A 17,247-nucleotide genomic window follows, 5' to 3' on the forward strand; every position below is an offset into this window, starting at 1 on the left:
CAATCAATTTATTTCATTTGCCATTAGGACCGCATTAATTTAATTCTCAGAATCGCCTGCCACAAATGTGAAGTAACGCCTAGCTTGTGATAACGAGTCTAGATGTGACTGCTTTGGATTCAGCCTGTGCGGTGGGGCGCAATGACCACTCATTCTAGCACCCATTCGATAGTTCGAACTTCGTTTAATTTGAAGAATTTTCCAGTTCTCTTCAGGTTCGAATTAACGAGCTTTTACTCTATAGGCTTCTAGGTGAAGCATGCAAAAGTAGTTTTGCGCTAACATGTTCAGGCTTCTCCTCACTGTATCAGAGAATTGTGGAAAATCTCGTGATGACGTCAGTGTTGCTGGCAGTTCAAAGTCCCACTGCCTTCGCCCACATGAACAGTGCATCTTCTGATGCCGCCAAACAATGCTTCATGGGCTTTACCTTCAGTGGCACTGGTTTTCTTCCTTCAAGGAACCATTTCTTTGGTATAAACATAGCTCCACCGCACATGACTCATCACTGCGGCCCATGCCCGGTGCTGTGCACTGCAGAGAAGCCTGAATGCCTACATGGCTTCATCCAGCAATTACGTCACCTTTCAGATGCTAGAACAAATATACTTCGCATTCTTTACCTACAAGTTTCACATATTTGACCCCTTTAAGCTCGCCAAATTCCAAAACGGCATCAGTTGCCCTTTAACATCGCAGGCATGTGTGACAGCACATCAACAGCTGTGCAATCAACCTGGCAAAATTCATGGGCTTGGATTATGTAGGAAGTGTTACCTATCTGCATGTGGTAGCCTCCTACAAAATCAATCACACCTAAGCTATGCTAAAGGGCTGTCATTAGCATGCCAGAGTTGTCACTGTAGCAGTTGAACATTCAGTAGCTTGTGATCAATGGAGGTTCTGATGAGTCGTGAACAGCTCACTTTAATAACCGTGTCACAACTCTCCTTTAGAGAGGAATACTCAGGTTGTCAGCGGACTATCCGACCCCGTAAATCGAAGAGGCCCATTGCATATTCACATGGCAAAATTCTCATTAACAATTACAGGTACCATTCACAAATGCTTTACTCCCGACAGAATTTCCAGACAATTAAAAGTTAAGCATGCTGCTGAAGATTCAGAGAGTGAAGAAGCAGCTATGTTTCTTGGTTTGGAATTGCACTGCATCTTGCATTCTTCTACTTAATTGAACACTAGGTCACATCTAGACAAAATTTTCTTCCTGTTGGCATGTGTAAACCTTGGTTTCAGGGTATTTTAGCCAACATCTTTCTTTTATGTTAGGAACAGGGCATGCTGATAGCGCGAGACTGTGCCGACACATGCAGCATCAAGCTCCCTTCAAATTCATTATCAAAGCCCAACCAAGGTATGTTCAACGAAAATATCAACAAATAAAATAGATGTAATATTTAGAACTTGCATTATTTGGAGATAAATTTTATCACCTTCATCAGCACTGCTATCATCCGATGTGCTGAAGTCTTCCTCATAGAATGTGTTTGAATCCGAAGTGCTAAAGTTGTCACCATCTGTAGGGTGCTTCTGAATCCTTCTCAGCATTCCTGCCTGTGAGAAAAAAGGAATACAATGGGTGCAAACAGTGGCATCGTCAACACCCAAAAAGCAAATTCATGCCCTCTTAAGCAAGGTAAAAAAAGAAGAAAAAAAAAACAATGCTAGAGAGCCCGGTTAAAATTGTATGCAATGCTAAATAAAAGAGGTGTTTGATGCCTATGAGCCATGCTGATAATCAAGGCCCTATCAAACTCTCATGCCTAAATCACTGAAGACTACATTGATACCTTGCAAAATAAGCAACATTTAATTTTTAAAAATTCGTGACGACAGGCTGCTTCTAACAAGAAAGCTGCACATTATTTTTAAAAAATCAAGCTTTACCTAATCTGAATACTCGCACCATGACAGCTCAACTGACATGCGCGTCAGTGCTGGAATCCTGTCACTGTCACGTTTCTGCTTTAAAATATCCTTTCCTTGTGCTGCAATCACATCAACATAAATAAAACCATGTACGTGCCTTATCACTTCCACAGGACTGATCATGAAAAGTGTGTCAGGCCATTTCCAACCAGCTGTGACACATTTAAATACTTTTTTGTTCGCCATCGAAGAGTGGAACGGCTTGCAACGTAAATGTATCAATGTGGGCACACTTGAAGTGTTTTCCAGAAAGCTGAGTCAACTTAGATGGAGGGAAGCCTATTGAGATGTCTACCAAGCCCCCTATTTTGTGTACTGCTCATGCCTATTGTTAAGTGTACATGACTGTTTATGCGCTTTGTATGTTACGTTATCAAGAGTTGCATGAATTTTGCAACTGAAAAATGCTAGTACCATGCAAGGGCCGTGCCCCGTAAAAATTAAGTGCAGCCATTACACAAGCACATATAAAGCCTCCAATTTTCTGCAGCGGAATATTATAGTTTTGTAAACTGAGAAAAAAGAAACCACCAATATTCCACGGGAAACCAACCATGCATTAACACAAGCAGCCTTTTGTGCGGCATCAGGCACCGTGCCACTTCTTGCCTCGCTGCTTCGTGTTTCTTGCTGCATAGCTCTGCGCTCGACGCCCTTTTTTTTTGTTCCTACTTTTCATTGGTTTTTCACTGCCTTGTCTTTCCTTGGCTTGTATCAACGACCAGTGCAGCCTTCTTTCCACGTTTGCAGCAACTCTCTTGTGCCAGTGTTTGCCGCATGCTTCACTCAATGGCCCAAGGTCATCAAGAAGTTGGCTTTTCCTCGCAAGCTCATGAACCTAGCAGGTGAGCTCGCTGTGGATATCTCCAAGAACAGCAGAAAAAAAAATTGTTTACATGTGCGTTATGTTTGTATAGTTTGGTTTTAACACAAGGTGCTTTCTGAAGCCAATTATTAAAAAAAAGAACTAATTTGTGCAAACATGGTAATACTGCTTTCTATCATGACTCATATCAAAGAAGTGTATGGGTGAGCGCTCGACGCGCTAGTTTGCTTCAACGAAAGGGGGAGCAAGCGTGTTAAGGCGCCAGCAGAATTTCATTCGTTACAAGATTCTACGTTTCAAGAGATTTTAGACGACTGAATTAACCTTTTCCCCATCATTCTATTACATACTCCTGTCATCTACAGATACAATATCATCGAAAAAAGTTCGTGGCTAACATACAATTCCCCGAAAAATGCTACAGTCCTCGATTTTTCGTGCAATCACAAGAAAATAGAAGATGAGGAAACCCTTCCGAGAGACGGAATAATCACAAATTTTTTGGAATTCACTAAAGCTGAAGAGGACCAGCAGGAGTACCTGGGAACAAATGTTTGGAGATTCACCTGCTGCTCTATAAGCCAAATGATGTGTAGAGGTCGCAACTTCACTGACATGTTCTTTATTTCTTTTTCTTCATTTTCATTATCAATGGTTTTGAAGGTCGCTAGAAATTCATCCATTATCTAGAGTAAAAGCTAATTAGCATCCATTCCATACACAAACCCACAAAAGTGAACCAACAACTTACAAATATTTTTTTAAAATTCTGATTAACACTCCATGTGGCAACATTTGTTGACAGTTTCTCGAGTAAAACCTGCCTTACAACGCCTATGGCTCATGTGATCTCAGTAGTGGGGGCTGTCATTGGCTCACAAAAAGCCACGCCCTATAATTCTGAGAAAAACTGCAACAACGCTCACAGACAAAGGAGCCAAAGCAAGTATGCAGGGGCACAGACATGAGACAGCCCCGGGTCAACCTTGGTACTGCACAGCGAAGCAGCCCAAAACGCTTTGTGCCAGCAACTTTTTTTTTTTTTTTACTCATAAGAAAGTTTAACGTGAAGATTTCTGTAACAGAAGAATGGTGAGTTGGGAGAGTTGGATGTAGTTCTGGCAGAAAATTCAGCATGGAGGGACTGTCTTTCGTCCCTCTGCGCTGAATTTTCTGCCAAAATGTGATTTCTGTAACTTTGAATACTAATTTCTGACACACTAAAGCATAAAATGCATATTGTAGATTCTTTACTCCATTTTCTGACTGAATATATTTAATATTTTGTGAACTTTTGCGAGTCGAACTTTGCCAATCAAAAAAATTTTTTTTTCTTCGTAAGCAATACATATCCCGTTTATTTATGTCATAAAAAGTTCTATTACCTACACTATGATGTGCTGCAATAAAGCAAAATTTTTAAATTCAGAGGTGAACAACTTTTTTATGTACACCAGCTTGAAACTGCTGTTTTCCTGTGGTAAAGAATGAGTCAATACAGTAGAACCCTGCTATAGTAAACTCAGATATAGGAAAAACTTCAATGCAGTAAAATGAAACTGCGGCTCCATATTGCCTTCATAATATGACTGTACATTTTTTTTTTTATAGTAAAGACCTCTTCAATGAAGGAACAGTTACAATCAACAGCTTCTAGCCATGGGGACATACTTCTTGCTGAATGATGACATTGCGGCACGCATGCAGTCTAGGACACCTCAGGGCTACAGACATGTAATGGTGTAATCGCGAGGCCAACAGTAGGAGGCAAATGGATAGCCAAGATGATAAAAAAGTGCTCTTCGAGATGGCTTATCCACTATGCTAGTGGGCTGCGAGGAGAAGCCAACTTTTCAAAGGTGTTGGGGCTGTGAGGCAAAGCGCGTGATACGCACAGAAAAAAAAAGTAAAACTGGCTATGAACATAGAAAGAAGGCAGTGAGGGCCGCTGAGAAAGGAAAGGCAGTAAAAGTGCGGCAAGTAGAGGGAAGAGAAGAAAAACTTGAATGTCCACAGCACTGGGCTGTGCAAAGCATGAGGCAGCAGTGGCAAGATGCAAAGGTGCGGCAGTACTGCGTGGGCAGTTTCACCATGCTTGACTGCGTCGTGCACATTTCTTTACTGCCTCTGGAATGAAACTGAGGCTACAGAGGATTATGCCTTGTCTACGCAAAGCTTTGGTTTTTATATGGAACCAAACTCTCGTTATATTCATAGCAGTGTTGTATTCATGTAAATGCGGTACTTCTGCAAGACGTAAACAAAATCGAAAACATAAGAAATCTGATAACTAGAAATACATAATTATCACATAAAGGGTGAATAAGAGCAGGGTCAAAGGTATTTCAGGGTGTTTCTTTTATAAACCAACATTATGTACTTTGTAAGTAGCCAATTAATCACCAGACAGCATCTTCAGAGCCATGCCATAGCAACAACTGATATAATAAAAGATTTTTGCTGGTCTTAGCGACTTTACTATACAGGGGTTTACTGTATGATGTTAGCATTTTTGCATGTCTGTGGTATGCATGAAGTCATGAAGCACTGAGCATACAGGCTTTGCGCATAAACAAAAATCTTGCCAGACATCAACCAACGACACCAGAGAGCCATCCCCTTCAGTAAACCAGAAGCATGGCCCACCTTGCGGTAGGAGACTGACACAAGGTCGAAAAGCAGGGCAGGTAGGTTCAGCTGCATGAGCACCCGAACACACTTCCAAGCAGAGAACGGAGTGTTGATGTTGTCCAGAAAGATGACAATGCGCTCCTCAGCAGGGCCTGCCCCTCGGTCAGCCTCTTCAAGTGCTGCACCTGCCTCCAGGCGAAGCTCGCCAAAAATGCTTGTCAGCAGTGACAGCACTTGGTTGGCCAGTGCCACAGGGAGGACCCCAAAGCCTTGCTGGCTGTGCTCGAAGAAAAAAATGAGCAGTTGTGGGTTGGATGCTTCTCACAGCTGACATGACCCAATTTTAGGGCCTGCAATGAGTAACTAGGTACTGGCAGTTGATATTCTAGAAAACTAAGCAGGAAAGCCAAACTTCAGCTATGAGGCACATCGACTTTGAATTATGGGGGTGCAAATATCGCACCTCTGAATGCAAAGCAAACAGTAAAAATAATAATCTGAATCAAACTAAATGTTTTTGAATATTAATAAGGGTAGCTTAAATAAACAACTCACTAAACACAGTAATGAAAAGAAACAGATGTATAGAAAACATTTTATTTTACCATCCTTCATTGTACCCATAAAGCCTACGAGGTATTAAACAAGGAAATAATGGGAAAATAAGCAGCTTTGGTACATTTTGTAGAACAACATTACTGTGTGTAGTGAAAAAAAATCAAATATGACTGGTTTGGCTTAATATTTACCTAACAAAGGAATTTACTGAATGCTGTCGTGAAGTATAAGCAAGGTTGCCAGATATCTCCCTACTGGTAGAGTGACATTAGAGGCTGCTATAGAAAGGAGGATGCTAAAAAAAGCAACTCTAGGCAGAGAAAGCCGAATGCTTTCAGAAAGCAAAACTAAACACTCTGAATGTTGCTCAAGATAGCTCCACCACTTTAAAAATTTGAAGATGAAGGAAGCTGACAAAAAGCACTGCTCACATGCGCAGCAAGTTCTGCTTGAGGCCAGCAGACTGGTCTCTGGTTCTTGTCGGCGTCTGGTCGAGGCCTCCTCGGTTGCCTTTGGTGCCTGCACCTTCCTTGCAAGCCGCTCGGTCGAGAAAAGTGTTCAGGCCTAGAATGGCTTGCAGGCCCCTAAGCAGCAGCCATGATGTCAACACATGCAAGTTTTGCAGCACCTGAATGCAGCACAAGGGGAAGAAAGTCAACAATTAGTGTAGAAAGCAATAAGCTGAATGACCATTAGGAAAACAGCCGAGCAGCAGCATCCATGCTATGCCAACCAAATCCAAGAAGCATCTTTCATTTGAAACCAGAAATCATTGCTTCCCTTCAGTACTTACACTGCAGATCACTTACAACGACTAACCGCCTACAAATAAGGATAAAAAACAAGAAACTTGGAAAATGGAAATTGCTATTTTCCTTCAGTGATAGTTCAAGCTTCTAGGCCGGTGCGAATATAATATTTTCGAATATTCGGTCGAATAGTAAAGTATCCGATAACGATTTGATACAAACGTTTGGTGTTCAAAATCTCGAAGTATTATTCTAAAACAAATAACCTTTTCAGGAATAATGTTTTCTGGTTTCGATTCAGCATACCTTCTTTGGGATGGCATCGTAGCTCGTGCAGACAAGCCCCGACTACATGGACACCTGCTAGGCATACGTGCTGCGTGCCTAAGCGCCCGCGCGTTTGCCACAGCCAGTCTCCGCAAGTGCGCAGCAGCACACTCAAGCATGTGTGATCATGGCACCCACATCTGTAACTGCGAGGTGGTGACTGCGCTATCTGCAGTGCAGATGTGCAGGAACCGACACGGCTACATGCATTATTTGGAGGACTCTCGGCTTTCTTAACTTTCATGGGCAGAGTCTGAGCAGAGTCTGAGCTGACTGTACCTACAGCAGCTGCTCTCGGCATAAAATTCGCTAAACAAGAATGACGGCACTAGCATAAGAAGGAGCTAACACGAGGCACATGGAGATGCGTGCCCCCTTCTGATGCCTAATGGGGGGTGGCACTGGGCACACAGGATTGCGGTGCGTGCACCTAGCAAGTGCCCATGGAGTCCCCACTTAAAAGCAACAGCTGTGCAACAACACTTCAGAACAACATGTCCTGTGCATTCTTTGCTGCATCCTGTTTCATGCTGCTTTTGGACATAACAGTTGCAGTGACACTGTTGTGACAGTACAGAAGCAAAACCTGTAGAGACTGCTCCATATGCCGTAGAGAGGCACTGATGGCGCTGAAGCACAACGCGTTGCGTCAACTGAACCACCTCGTTGCAATTTTCGACATTCCTTTCATAGCGGTTTGTGTTTTGTCTCTAGAACTTTAGCATGATTTGGCCAACTTCCAAGTAACACGGCACTAGTTAATGGACAGTCAGCATGGTGAGCTTGTTATATCAAAACCAACCACCGCAACACCTCCATTACATGGAGTTTGCAAATACAGATACTTCAATGGGGGCGATGTTGGGGAATTGAGAACTTCGTAATACTATCAAGGAATTCATTACATCCACGTTTAACTGCACCTACAAATCATTACTATACCCATAAATGTCCAAAGGGCGCCACATAAGGGGGATGCAGAATACAGAAAATTGGCAACAAAGCATCCCGCGAGCAGTTGGTAGAACGACGCTAAATACAGTTAATACATAAAATGAAATACGGCTCAGACCATTTATAACATAACTGCTTATAATGTGGGACCGCACTGCATGCAGCTTTTTGTGACAACAGCCTCGCTTCCCATAGAGTTCAATGTATAGGCGTACCGCTTAATACACAGCAGTGCGCAACCGAAGGCCGCGTATAGTGTGGTTTCTGGAAAGCCTGGCTGCCTGCGTACCGGCACGGGCCCGTAGTACCGGCGAGCACGAGGAGCGTGCTTCCAAGATTGTGCAAGAAGGTGGCAACAGGCGGGGCAGGGGAGTGTTGTCAGTAAGGTTCAAGGCAAGGTGGAAGGCAGGAGAGGATAGGAAAAAAAATAGAAGTCTCAAAGCAGGCGATTTTTTTCTCACTTTCCGATGTGCCTCCATTGGGCACACTGATTGGACAAAACTTGAAAGCACATGATGGCACAGCCAGACGAGCATGCTGCAGCAGCGGCCGTGGCGGTGGCGAGCGCACGGCATGACGCTGCAAGCACTACTCATACCACGCGAAAGTGCGGCAGCGTCTTGTCACGCCTGAGCCCATGAGCGAGATATTTGTCGTCGCGTGTAGTGAAAAGTTGACAACGTAGGCAAGTCAGCTGACAATGTGAGCAAGTCTACCAGCCTCGGCTGTCTTCAGTTCCGATGGCGTCTGCTCCTCCGAAAGCCAGGAAATGGCAAACTCTCGAAACCAAGCAGAACATTATGAGGGATGTCGAGAGCGGTTTAAAAAAGGCTACGGCGGCAAAAAAGTACGGTGTCGCCGACGTTACTGTGTCCGCCATTTGGAAGAACAGCGACAAGTTGCGACAACAGCTGCAGGAAGACCATGTCACTTGCAAGGAAGCGGATTCATGTGTCAAAGTACAAAGATATCGCAGCTTTGAACGGTTTCGCGAGGTCCGGGCCCACAGCGTTCCTTTCATAGCTTGATATTGCAAGTCAAGGCCAGGTGCATGGCAAACATTTTGGGGCATGATGGTTTCAACCTACTGAAAGATTGTATTCAGCGTTTCAAGGACCGGCACGAGCTAAGCTCTTCGTAGTCGTCGCCGAACCTGACGGCGCTGCATGTGAAGTAGCCACCACAGATGACATCGTGGCAGCGGTGCACGGTCGCGATGAGCCTCTATCCAAGGATGAGCCCGACAAAGTGAGTGAAAGTGCAGCAGAAGGTTCGTGCAAAGACAGGCTCAACTGTTGCAACAAACTGCGCCTCTGCAGCGCTCAGAGAAATCTCAACGAACAAGCCCTCAAGTGCTTCACTGTTTTTGAAGACGTCATTAGGAATGCAGTTCAATTGCAGCGCCAGGCTAAAATTACGTCTTCCTTTCATTCATTACAATGCTAAGACCAAATAAACTTCTTTGTTGCTTGTGATTGCAGTGTTGTGCATCTGATGCATTGTCAGGTGCACTTTGAAAGGTAGGCAGGCCATTCTGAAAACGTGAATGCATGGAAAAACTACGTTTTGGTTACAGCGCAGTACCGCTTATAATGCGGATTTTCCCTACTCCCCAGGTATGCGTTATAAGTGGTTTATACTGTACTTGTAAAAACAAACAAGTTGGGAAGTCTGTCTAGCTTCTGAAAAAATGCTACTCACATGACCTCCAGCTCTTGATGATGATCTCATTGTTGACGCAATGACATTGTAGATGTCAAGCTGCAAAACAAATAGGAAATTAGTTTTTCTTAAGACAAGATCCGAGTTACACCATAGAGTGATCGAAGGGGTACAAAAACACATTATGAATAGAACAAAAGTGAAATTGAACCATCCTCAAAAATAAAGGCGTACTGACATCACAATTTTTACTGACATCCTCATCACAATGTGTGAGGACTTCATTAAATCGAAAATGCAGTATAAATTACTTCGTTAAATCACAAAAAAAAATAGGTGGCTTTCAATGAGGCACAGTTTTGGAAACGAAAAAAAATGAGTTACTTGCTAATTTTGTTAAACTAAGGTTCGACTGTAATCATACTCTCACTTTATTGCTGAAACTATAGTGTTTTCAAACAAAGCTGTCATATATATTTGTACTGCTGCACAGATTGTCCTTCATACTAAAATCTGTACTGCCCCCATATGCGATTCGACACATTAAAAGGACTGAAGAATGGGAGTTCAACACAAGTGTGCAGTATAGCTTTACAAGACAGTTTTGTGGGCATTACTCAGATCCTTGATGTGAACAATAATGCAAAATGTCCCGAGCTGAAACAAGCGGTTCAAATGTATTTTTTTCATTCACTACGTAACACGATTCCATGAAATGCTTGACATTTATATTACAATCAGAAAGGCTCTGTGAAAGAGGCAAACAGCTAGACTGACAAACAAAGAGGAGTGTATGAAGAACTTAAAAGCAGTTACCACTCTCAAAGCTTTAAAATATAGCAGCGAAAGCTAATGCACAGCAGAAAGGGAGGCCTGATGCCACTCAGTATCGCCTCTGCTGAGCAAGAAAGTGCCCAAAGAGAGAGAACTTAGTGATTATTGTATACTGCCATGTAAACGTCTACCCCCAACTCATAGCTCTTGCTGGCCAAAATGAGAGCTGACTGCAAAGTTGATGCATACATCTCCTACCCCCGCTTCGTCCCGCTGCCTTATTGTATTTTGTAGTTTCCCACGGGATGGCAAGGTGGCACGCGTGCAACTCTAAGCAACTAATGTGTAATGATGCGATCACAAGGACAGCAGTCTGAAGCCAATGCGGATCAAAGCTGAAAAACATCTCTCCACATTGCCTTCCATAGAAGGACACGTGTGCAGCCCGACGGACTAGCGGTAATCCAAACTGTAAACGGGCCTGTAGTTTCGGATTCCAGCGCAACGCAGGCCTCCGAGATTATCAGATACATATGAACTTTTTCTCACACCTTGAGCCCCATGTGTCCTGCCAGGAACGGGTGCCAGCACGAGGCATGCACTACCCGCCACTCGTCAAAACTACCTTAGACTCTCCAAATAGGTCAGCTCTGCATATAGGTGGACCCCCTAATTTTGGGTGGTTGTTTTTCTTAAGGAAGGTCAACTTATATGCAAGGGCACTTAAAGTAATCAGATATGCCGGTGTTGAGCGCCAATAGGCAGGCATAGCGTATAGTCAACTCGTCAAAGGCACGGAGCAAGAATGATCATGTCATGGGACAAGCGCAGGGGCGCGTTCTGGCAATTCACAAGTTACAGCCCAGACTGGTTTTCGTGCTGATAGCACCGGGGCTCTTTGCATATCAAGCACAGGCATTGCTCTGTGTCACCGCCTTGCGGCTCCAAGGGGGTGTCGCTTCACCGGTTTGTGGAGAAATGAGGATGGGGCATTCCCGCATAACACACTAGATCTTCAAATTAACTAGGCCGGTGCTGGCCACCGCTTTGAATTACCCAGTCAAATTTGCATTAGCAATTACAGGACCGTGGAAACTTGAATTATCCGGGATTTTGAATTAACCGAGTTAAAACTTTCCAAGTTTTACTGTATGTGCCAGAAAAAGCAAAGATGAAGTGTTACTAACACAGGCTTCGACAACATGTGCAGCAAGTGCCATGTGTCCCTCATCATCCCAACAGGGGACTCCTTTAGTGGCACCAGAGGCCGGTTGACTGCCTCCTCCAGTTGAGGACACACCCAGCACACACACAGCCTGTGTTACAGCCACTGCCATGTGGCCACACCCGAGGGCCAGCCGCACAAGCCGCTTCAGCCGGGCCTCACCGAGAGGCTCCAGCACAGGCAGGCCCAAGCACTTGCACACCAGCAGTATGTCAGCAAACAGTGCTTTCCTGAAAAGAAAGGAAAAGAATGCAGGGTGTCACTAACTCTTCACTTCTGCTTCTAGCTGAACTTTCACAGAGATACAATATCAGGTACAACTCCTTAGCTATCTACCCCATTCAAGGAAGCTCATGTGTGGTTATACAAACACCTTGGTTCGCTCACATTCTGGTGGACCAGTAGCTTAGAGAAGTGGCAACTTCACCATAAAATTACTTTCAAAGGCACAAAAAATTGGGCAACGATGCAAAATGCAGGAAACCTTTCCAAGGCAAACAATTTTTTTTCACTCCAAGATAAATCAGTTAACAGTAAAAAAAAGTATTCTCACACGAATAAAAAAGATTGGCCAATTTACTGTAGTGATGGCCAAGGATTTACTTCTACTCACAGTTATCAAGCATAGTAACAAGAATAATCTATTTGAAGTACCCAAACACAAGGAGCTGTGAGAAAGAAAAGTTAAGTGGTTCTCGATAGTGAAGTCTAACCAGCATTAAAGATTCAAACACACATATCCGAAAATTAAACTGAGCATGTACTTACGACCCAGTCAGCACCATGTTACTAGTCTGGCAATCGAGTGCCATGGTGCCACACGAGAGAAGCACATCTTCCAAGCCTTGGGAGTACTGCACCACTGACGGCAGAGCTAGGCACACATCAAGCAGGATGTCACCTGCACGCTCTCGCTGCAGGCTGGCTACATTTTTGGCTAGCAAGAAGTTCTGCATGAAAACAAAGAAAGGTAGAAAGCAAAAAGCATAAATAACATACTGCAGAAGTTGAAAGTAACACCATGTGTGCATCAATATTCCAAGCATACTGACATCAAGAGGGTAATTATCATTCATCCAAGCAGTTAGGTGGATGGTTATGGTGGTATGTGGGGTTCAAAGGGACTCTTGAAGACAACTCCATCTAATTACTGTTCTCAATGAAAACTGATTCTGTGAACCTTTCTGGCTTTGCTGACATTTGTCACGCAGCAAATGACACATTTATTGGTGATAAAATTGGATTTAAAAACCCTCCCACTCGTTGATTCAAACTCTAGGCATCCTTTCCGAAGAGGGCAGGTTGCCACCATTTTGAAGTAAATGTCAGTGCAGCATAGCCTCTGGGATCTGCACCCAAGAAGTGGTGATGGAGACACCTTTATTTCATTTTTTGGACTTTCCTAGCTTATAAAAGCTCTGTTTTCAAAGAGAGTGGTCTCTTTGTGATTAAAACACGGTACCCTACTGATACAGGCCAACTTCTGTGTCCTCAGTGTCTTATCATTCCAAAGCAGCACACGGCTATGAGCTATACCGTAAACGACGGCTTTTACACCACCTGGGGTTCTTGAATGGTATTACATCCATATGAGCATGGCATGGCATGGTTGAGTGTGGTAGATGCTATTAAGTGATTATTGATCTCTTGATTGAAACACTCCACCCATTTCCTGAATATACTCAACACTGGCCATTGGTTGCTTCAAGTTGGGTATACACAATGCTGTACTACTTAAAGGGCCCATGAAACGATTTTTAAGGTGACTATAAAATGAGTGCATCAGGTAGAGTAAAGGGTACCGAGTGTTCCTGCAATGTACAAGTCCTCAAAAGTGAGCCAAAAGTATTTAAAATTCCCATTCTCATTTTCATGCCACGTGGTGACATCAACTACTGATTTCTCAAAAAACCCTGCCCTATGACACTGCATGGCCTGTATGACGTCAGGAGTGAGAGGCTGTCATTGGCTTGCTATAAAGCATCAAACTCGTAATTAATAAACAAAAATCCAAGATGCCTCACAATTCTGCCCTTTTCAGGAACCTTTCTTACTTTGGAACAGAAAGTCATTGCAGTGATGGGAATGGCCAAGAGAATTTTGGTGCAGGCTTTGTAGCAGGTGAAAATTCAATTTGGAGCAGCTTCCTAGTGTTTTGTAGCAGGATTCAACAGTGAGAAAGGTTAATATTGAGCCTGTGCAAATATTCTATAATTTCGAACACTCAGTTGAATAGTAAAGTATTCAATATTTGATCTGATCCAAATGTTTGGCATTCGAAATCTCGTATGTATTCGTCATCAGCGAATAACGTTTCTGGGACTCTTGCGTCGTGTGGTTTCAGTTCAGCATACTTTCTACGAGATGGCACCATGGTAAGCGCTCAATCAAAGCACTCCATGCCACGTGCCTGTGCTCTAGTGCGCATGCCGGAGCCAGTATGCATATGCGCCAGCAGGTGGAAGTGCGGCACCCAGATCTGTACTTGCCTGATATCTGCGGCTGCGCTACCGGCGATGCGCACGTGCCATAACAGGCACGGCGGCATGCATCAATAGAAAGATTTAGCACAGTGCGATCTGCTTCCTCGCGTCGCCTTTACGCACACGCTGACTGATACTGACATTGCAGGCATACAAACAGCTCAGCGGCGCCTGGCACCTTGTGGTGTCCTCAGGCTGACTGGAGCATGCGCTGTGGCTCCCTGCGTATCGCGATAGCGGGCACCGATCGCGCTATGCTAGATCTCTCTAATCGAAGGATGTACGCCTCCCTTGATTTCCTCATAATGAGTCAACGCTGACAACAGGTGCCACAGCCGTTCTTCTGTGCATGAAGTTCGCGGATCAAGCGTGACAGCATGAGCACGAGGCACATGAAAATAGGTGTCCCTTTTAGACACCTGATGCGGGATACCGCTGGGTGAGCAGTGCATACGCCTAGCAGATGTTCATAGAGCCGTTACTTAAAAGTAATAGCTATGCAAGGATGCAATCTCAATTAAGACCAGAAGTCTGGGGTCTCAGAAAGGTATCACACCCCACCGATACCATATTCACTCGCGTAATTTGCACGCTTTTTTTTCTTTCAAATTAAGGCTTCAAAAAGGGGGTCCACAAATTACGTGGAGATTTCGCGAACACGTCCTGAAAAGAAAAAAAACTACAAAGGTCATAACGCGCAATATATACCATGTGTTGCTGCCTACATGTCTACCCTCTTAACTCGCACTCTCCAAATGCCAGACACACAGCCATTACCGCCCTGCCCCACATTATGTAGTTCCCAGAGGGATGCCATGATGGCGCGTGCGCAGCTCAATGCAATAAATGTGCAGCAATACAATCACAAAGCCAGAAGTCAGTGGCAAATGGAGATAAAAAGCGATAAAACTGCAACTTCACATGCAGCCCGGCTGACTAGCAGCACACCGAACAGCAAACGGCTCGATAGTTTCGAATCCCGGCACGCGCCAGCAGGTACCTGAAGTTTGCTCTCGGAACTGTCGGTCCGGGAAAACGGCCGCCAGCGTGAGTGATCTGGTTAAATGGCATGCAATTCATCCTTTCACCATTCACACCTGTCGTAGGCGCACATAACACCGCGGCCGCACTGATCTTCTCAAGCCTTCCTTGCGTGCACTCACGTGCATGTTGGCGGTCTGGCGCAGCAGGCAGCGTAAAATGTGCGAGTTAAAAGTTCTCTTTAAAAAAAAATCCTGGCAATAAATTCGGGGTGCGCAAATTATGCGAGTACATACAGTACATCGGCTCTGCGTGTGGGTCGACTCTACCAATTTCCGATGGCCATTTTTGCAAAATGTCAGCACGGCTTCAATGAGTGTGACAAAGCTTCAATGCATTCTCTTTTTTTCATGTAACGGCCTTGTGTGTTTGAAAACTACATGATTTTGAAAATGCCTACTGTGCCATTCAACGTTTCTTGCGTGCCAGAAGTATTCAAAATATTTGCCTTGAAATTATTCAAAGAAAATTTTATTGGCTTCAAAATCACTTCGAATCAAAATAGTACCACTATTTGCACATGCCTCGTAAAAATGCAAATGTAGAGGGTGTTTCAACTAAGTTGCGCCACAGCTTAAAAAATTACAACACAATGCATGAAGGTTACAATGGTGCAGGGTTTTAGGCACGTCGTATTGGCCAGGTCTTCATATTTTTTCTTTTAATGCGCCCAAGCTCACTGTTTAACAATGAAAAATGAGGAAAAATGTTGCACTGTTAGAGTACAGACACCTAATTTTGGTGGCATGTTTTCTTCTTTGCAATGATGCATATAACATTACTACACATGGATTGCCATGTGGTATTCACCCATAAAATCTACTACATAACCTTTAATTGAATTTTTTTTCTCATGCTGTTTCGGTTTAACACCTCAATGACATCAAAGTTCTACATAGGTCACATGAGACATGGAAAAAACTGCAACATAATCGCTGCTTATTCATTCGTTGTCATTCCGGCTCTTGAGGCAGGCTGGATTTAGCGTTGTAGCGAATTAAAATGACGAAGCAGCAATTACATAAGTTTTTTTCAGGCCTCGTGTGACCTATATGCAACTCTGATGTCCCAGCCATAGTCCAGCTGCTGAAACCGAAACAGCATGAGAGAGAAATTTGATTGCAGATTATTTCGCAGTTGTACACAAATACCACATGGTAATCCATGTATACTAATGCCTTATACATCATTACAAACAAGAAAAGACGCACCACAAATTAAGTGTCTATACTCCTTTAACATTAGCGCCAATTTTTCTGTACAAAAGTTGTAGAAAATGTCCGAGAGCAACACAGGCTATGAGGGATGCCGTAGTGGAGGGCTCCGGATAATTCTGACCACCTGAGGTTCTTTAATGTGCACTGACATTGCACAGTACATGGGCCTCTATCACTTCACTTCCATCGAAATGCGACCGCTGCAGCTGGAATCAAGCTTGCACCTTTCAGCTCAGCAGCTAAGTACCATAGCAACTTAAAGCCTGCGATATTTAAGAACTGGCACGTGACTGTGCTCCTGTGTTGTGATGTTGGCACTCTCAAAAGCGCTCCGATTGAATGAACTGGCCACTGGTCAAAGCGAACGTTCTGGGATGAGCGCAGCCACTTTGCCTTGTTACAGATATGATGCTGCAGCAGGAGCGTGACCATGCCATCACCTTATCATGACACAGCATTGATTTCTTGCTGTCCAACATGGCCAAGCCTCTCGTGACAAAGCATTTTATGGCGCATACGCTGTCCTCGTTTCAAGGAGCACCGCTACTTTCCTCTGCTGATGGGTTCCGCAGGCGTAGCCACGTGCTTGCATTTGTGACAAAGAAACTCTGATCGCACTTCCTCGCACTGTAACTGATTCATACTCTTAGGTGAACAACATCTAGCAAGGGCACAAGCTCGAGATCACGCATGCACAATGTGGTAACCGCGTATGCCAACCAATGGAGAATGCCACCCAAGCATTAGAAGCGACTCAACTTCGTCAGAACTCCTATTTATATGAAACAACTTTCTATGCTGAAAGCTCTAACTAACATGATTATACTGTACACACAAACTGAAAACTCTT

At 44.0% G+C, this 17,247-nt stretch overlaps 1 protein-coding gene across 6 annotated transcripts in view; it reads right to left on the reverse strand.

Annotated features, from left to right (window-relative positions):
• poe (E3 ubiquitin-protein ligase-like protein poe) overlaps nt 1–17,247 on the reverse strand; it is a 248,224-nt gene that overhangs the window by 203,056 nt on the left and 27,921 nt on the right. For all 6 annotated transcript variants that reach the window (XM_077649151.1, XM_077649150.1, XM_077649149.1 and 3 more), the window contains exons 6-11: nt 12,425–12,606; nt 11,619–11,886; nt 9,697–9,756; nt 6,397–6,593; nt 5,423–5,684; nt 1,455–1,575 (exon numbers count right to left, since the gene is read on the reverse strand). In XM_077649151.1, the coding sequence (XP_077505277.1) occupies nt 1,455–1,575; nt 5,423–5,684; nt 6,397–6,593; nt 9,697–9,756; nt 11,619–11,886; nt 12,425–12,606 (1,090 nt within the window). The remainder of the gene's footprint in view (nt 1–1,454; nt 1,576–5,422; nt 5,685–6,396; nt 6,594–9,696; nt 9,757–11,618; nt 11,887–12,424; nt 12,607–17,247) is intronic.

The sequence above is a fragment of the Amblyomma americanum genome, chromosome 1 (assembly GCF_052857255.1).
Source record: "Amblyomma americanum isolate KBUSLIRL-KWMA chromosome 1, ASM5285725v1, whole genome shotgun sequence".
Classification (NCBI taxonomy): Eukaryota; Metazoa; Arthropoda; class Arachnida; order Ixodida; family Ixodidae; genus Amblyomma; species Amblyomma americanum.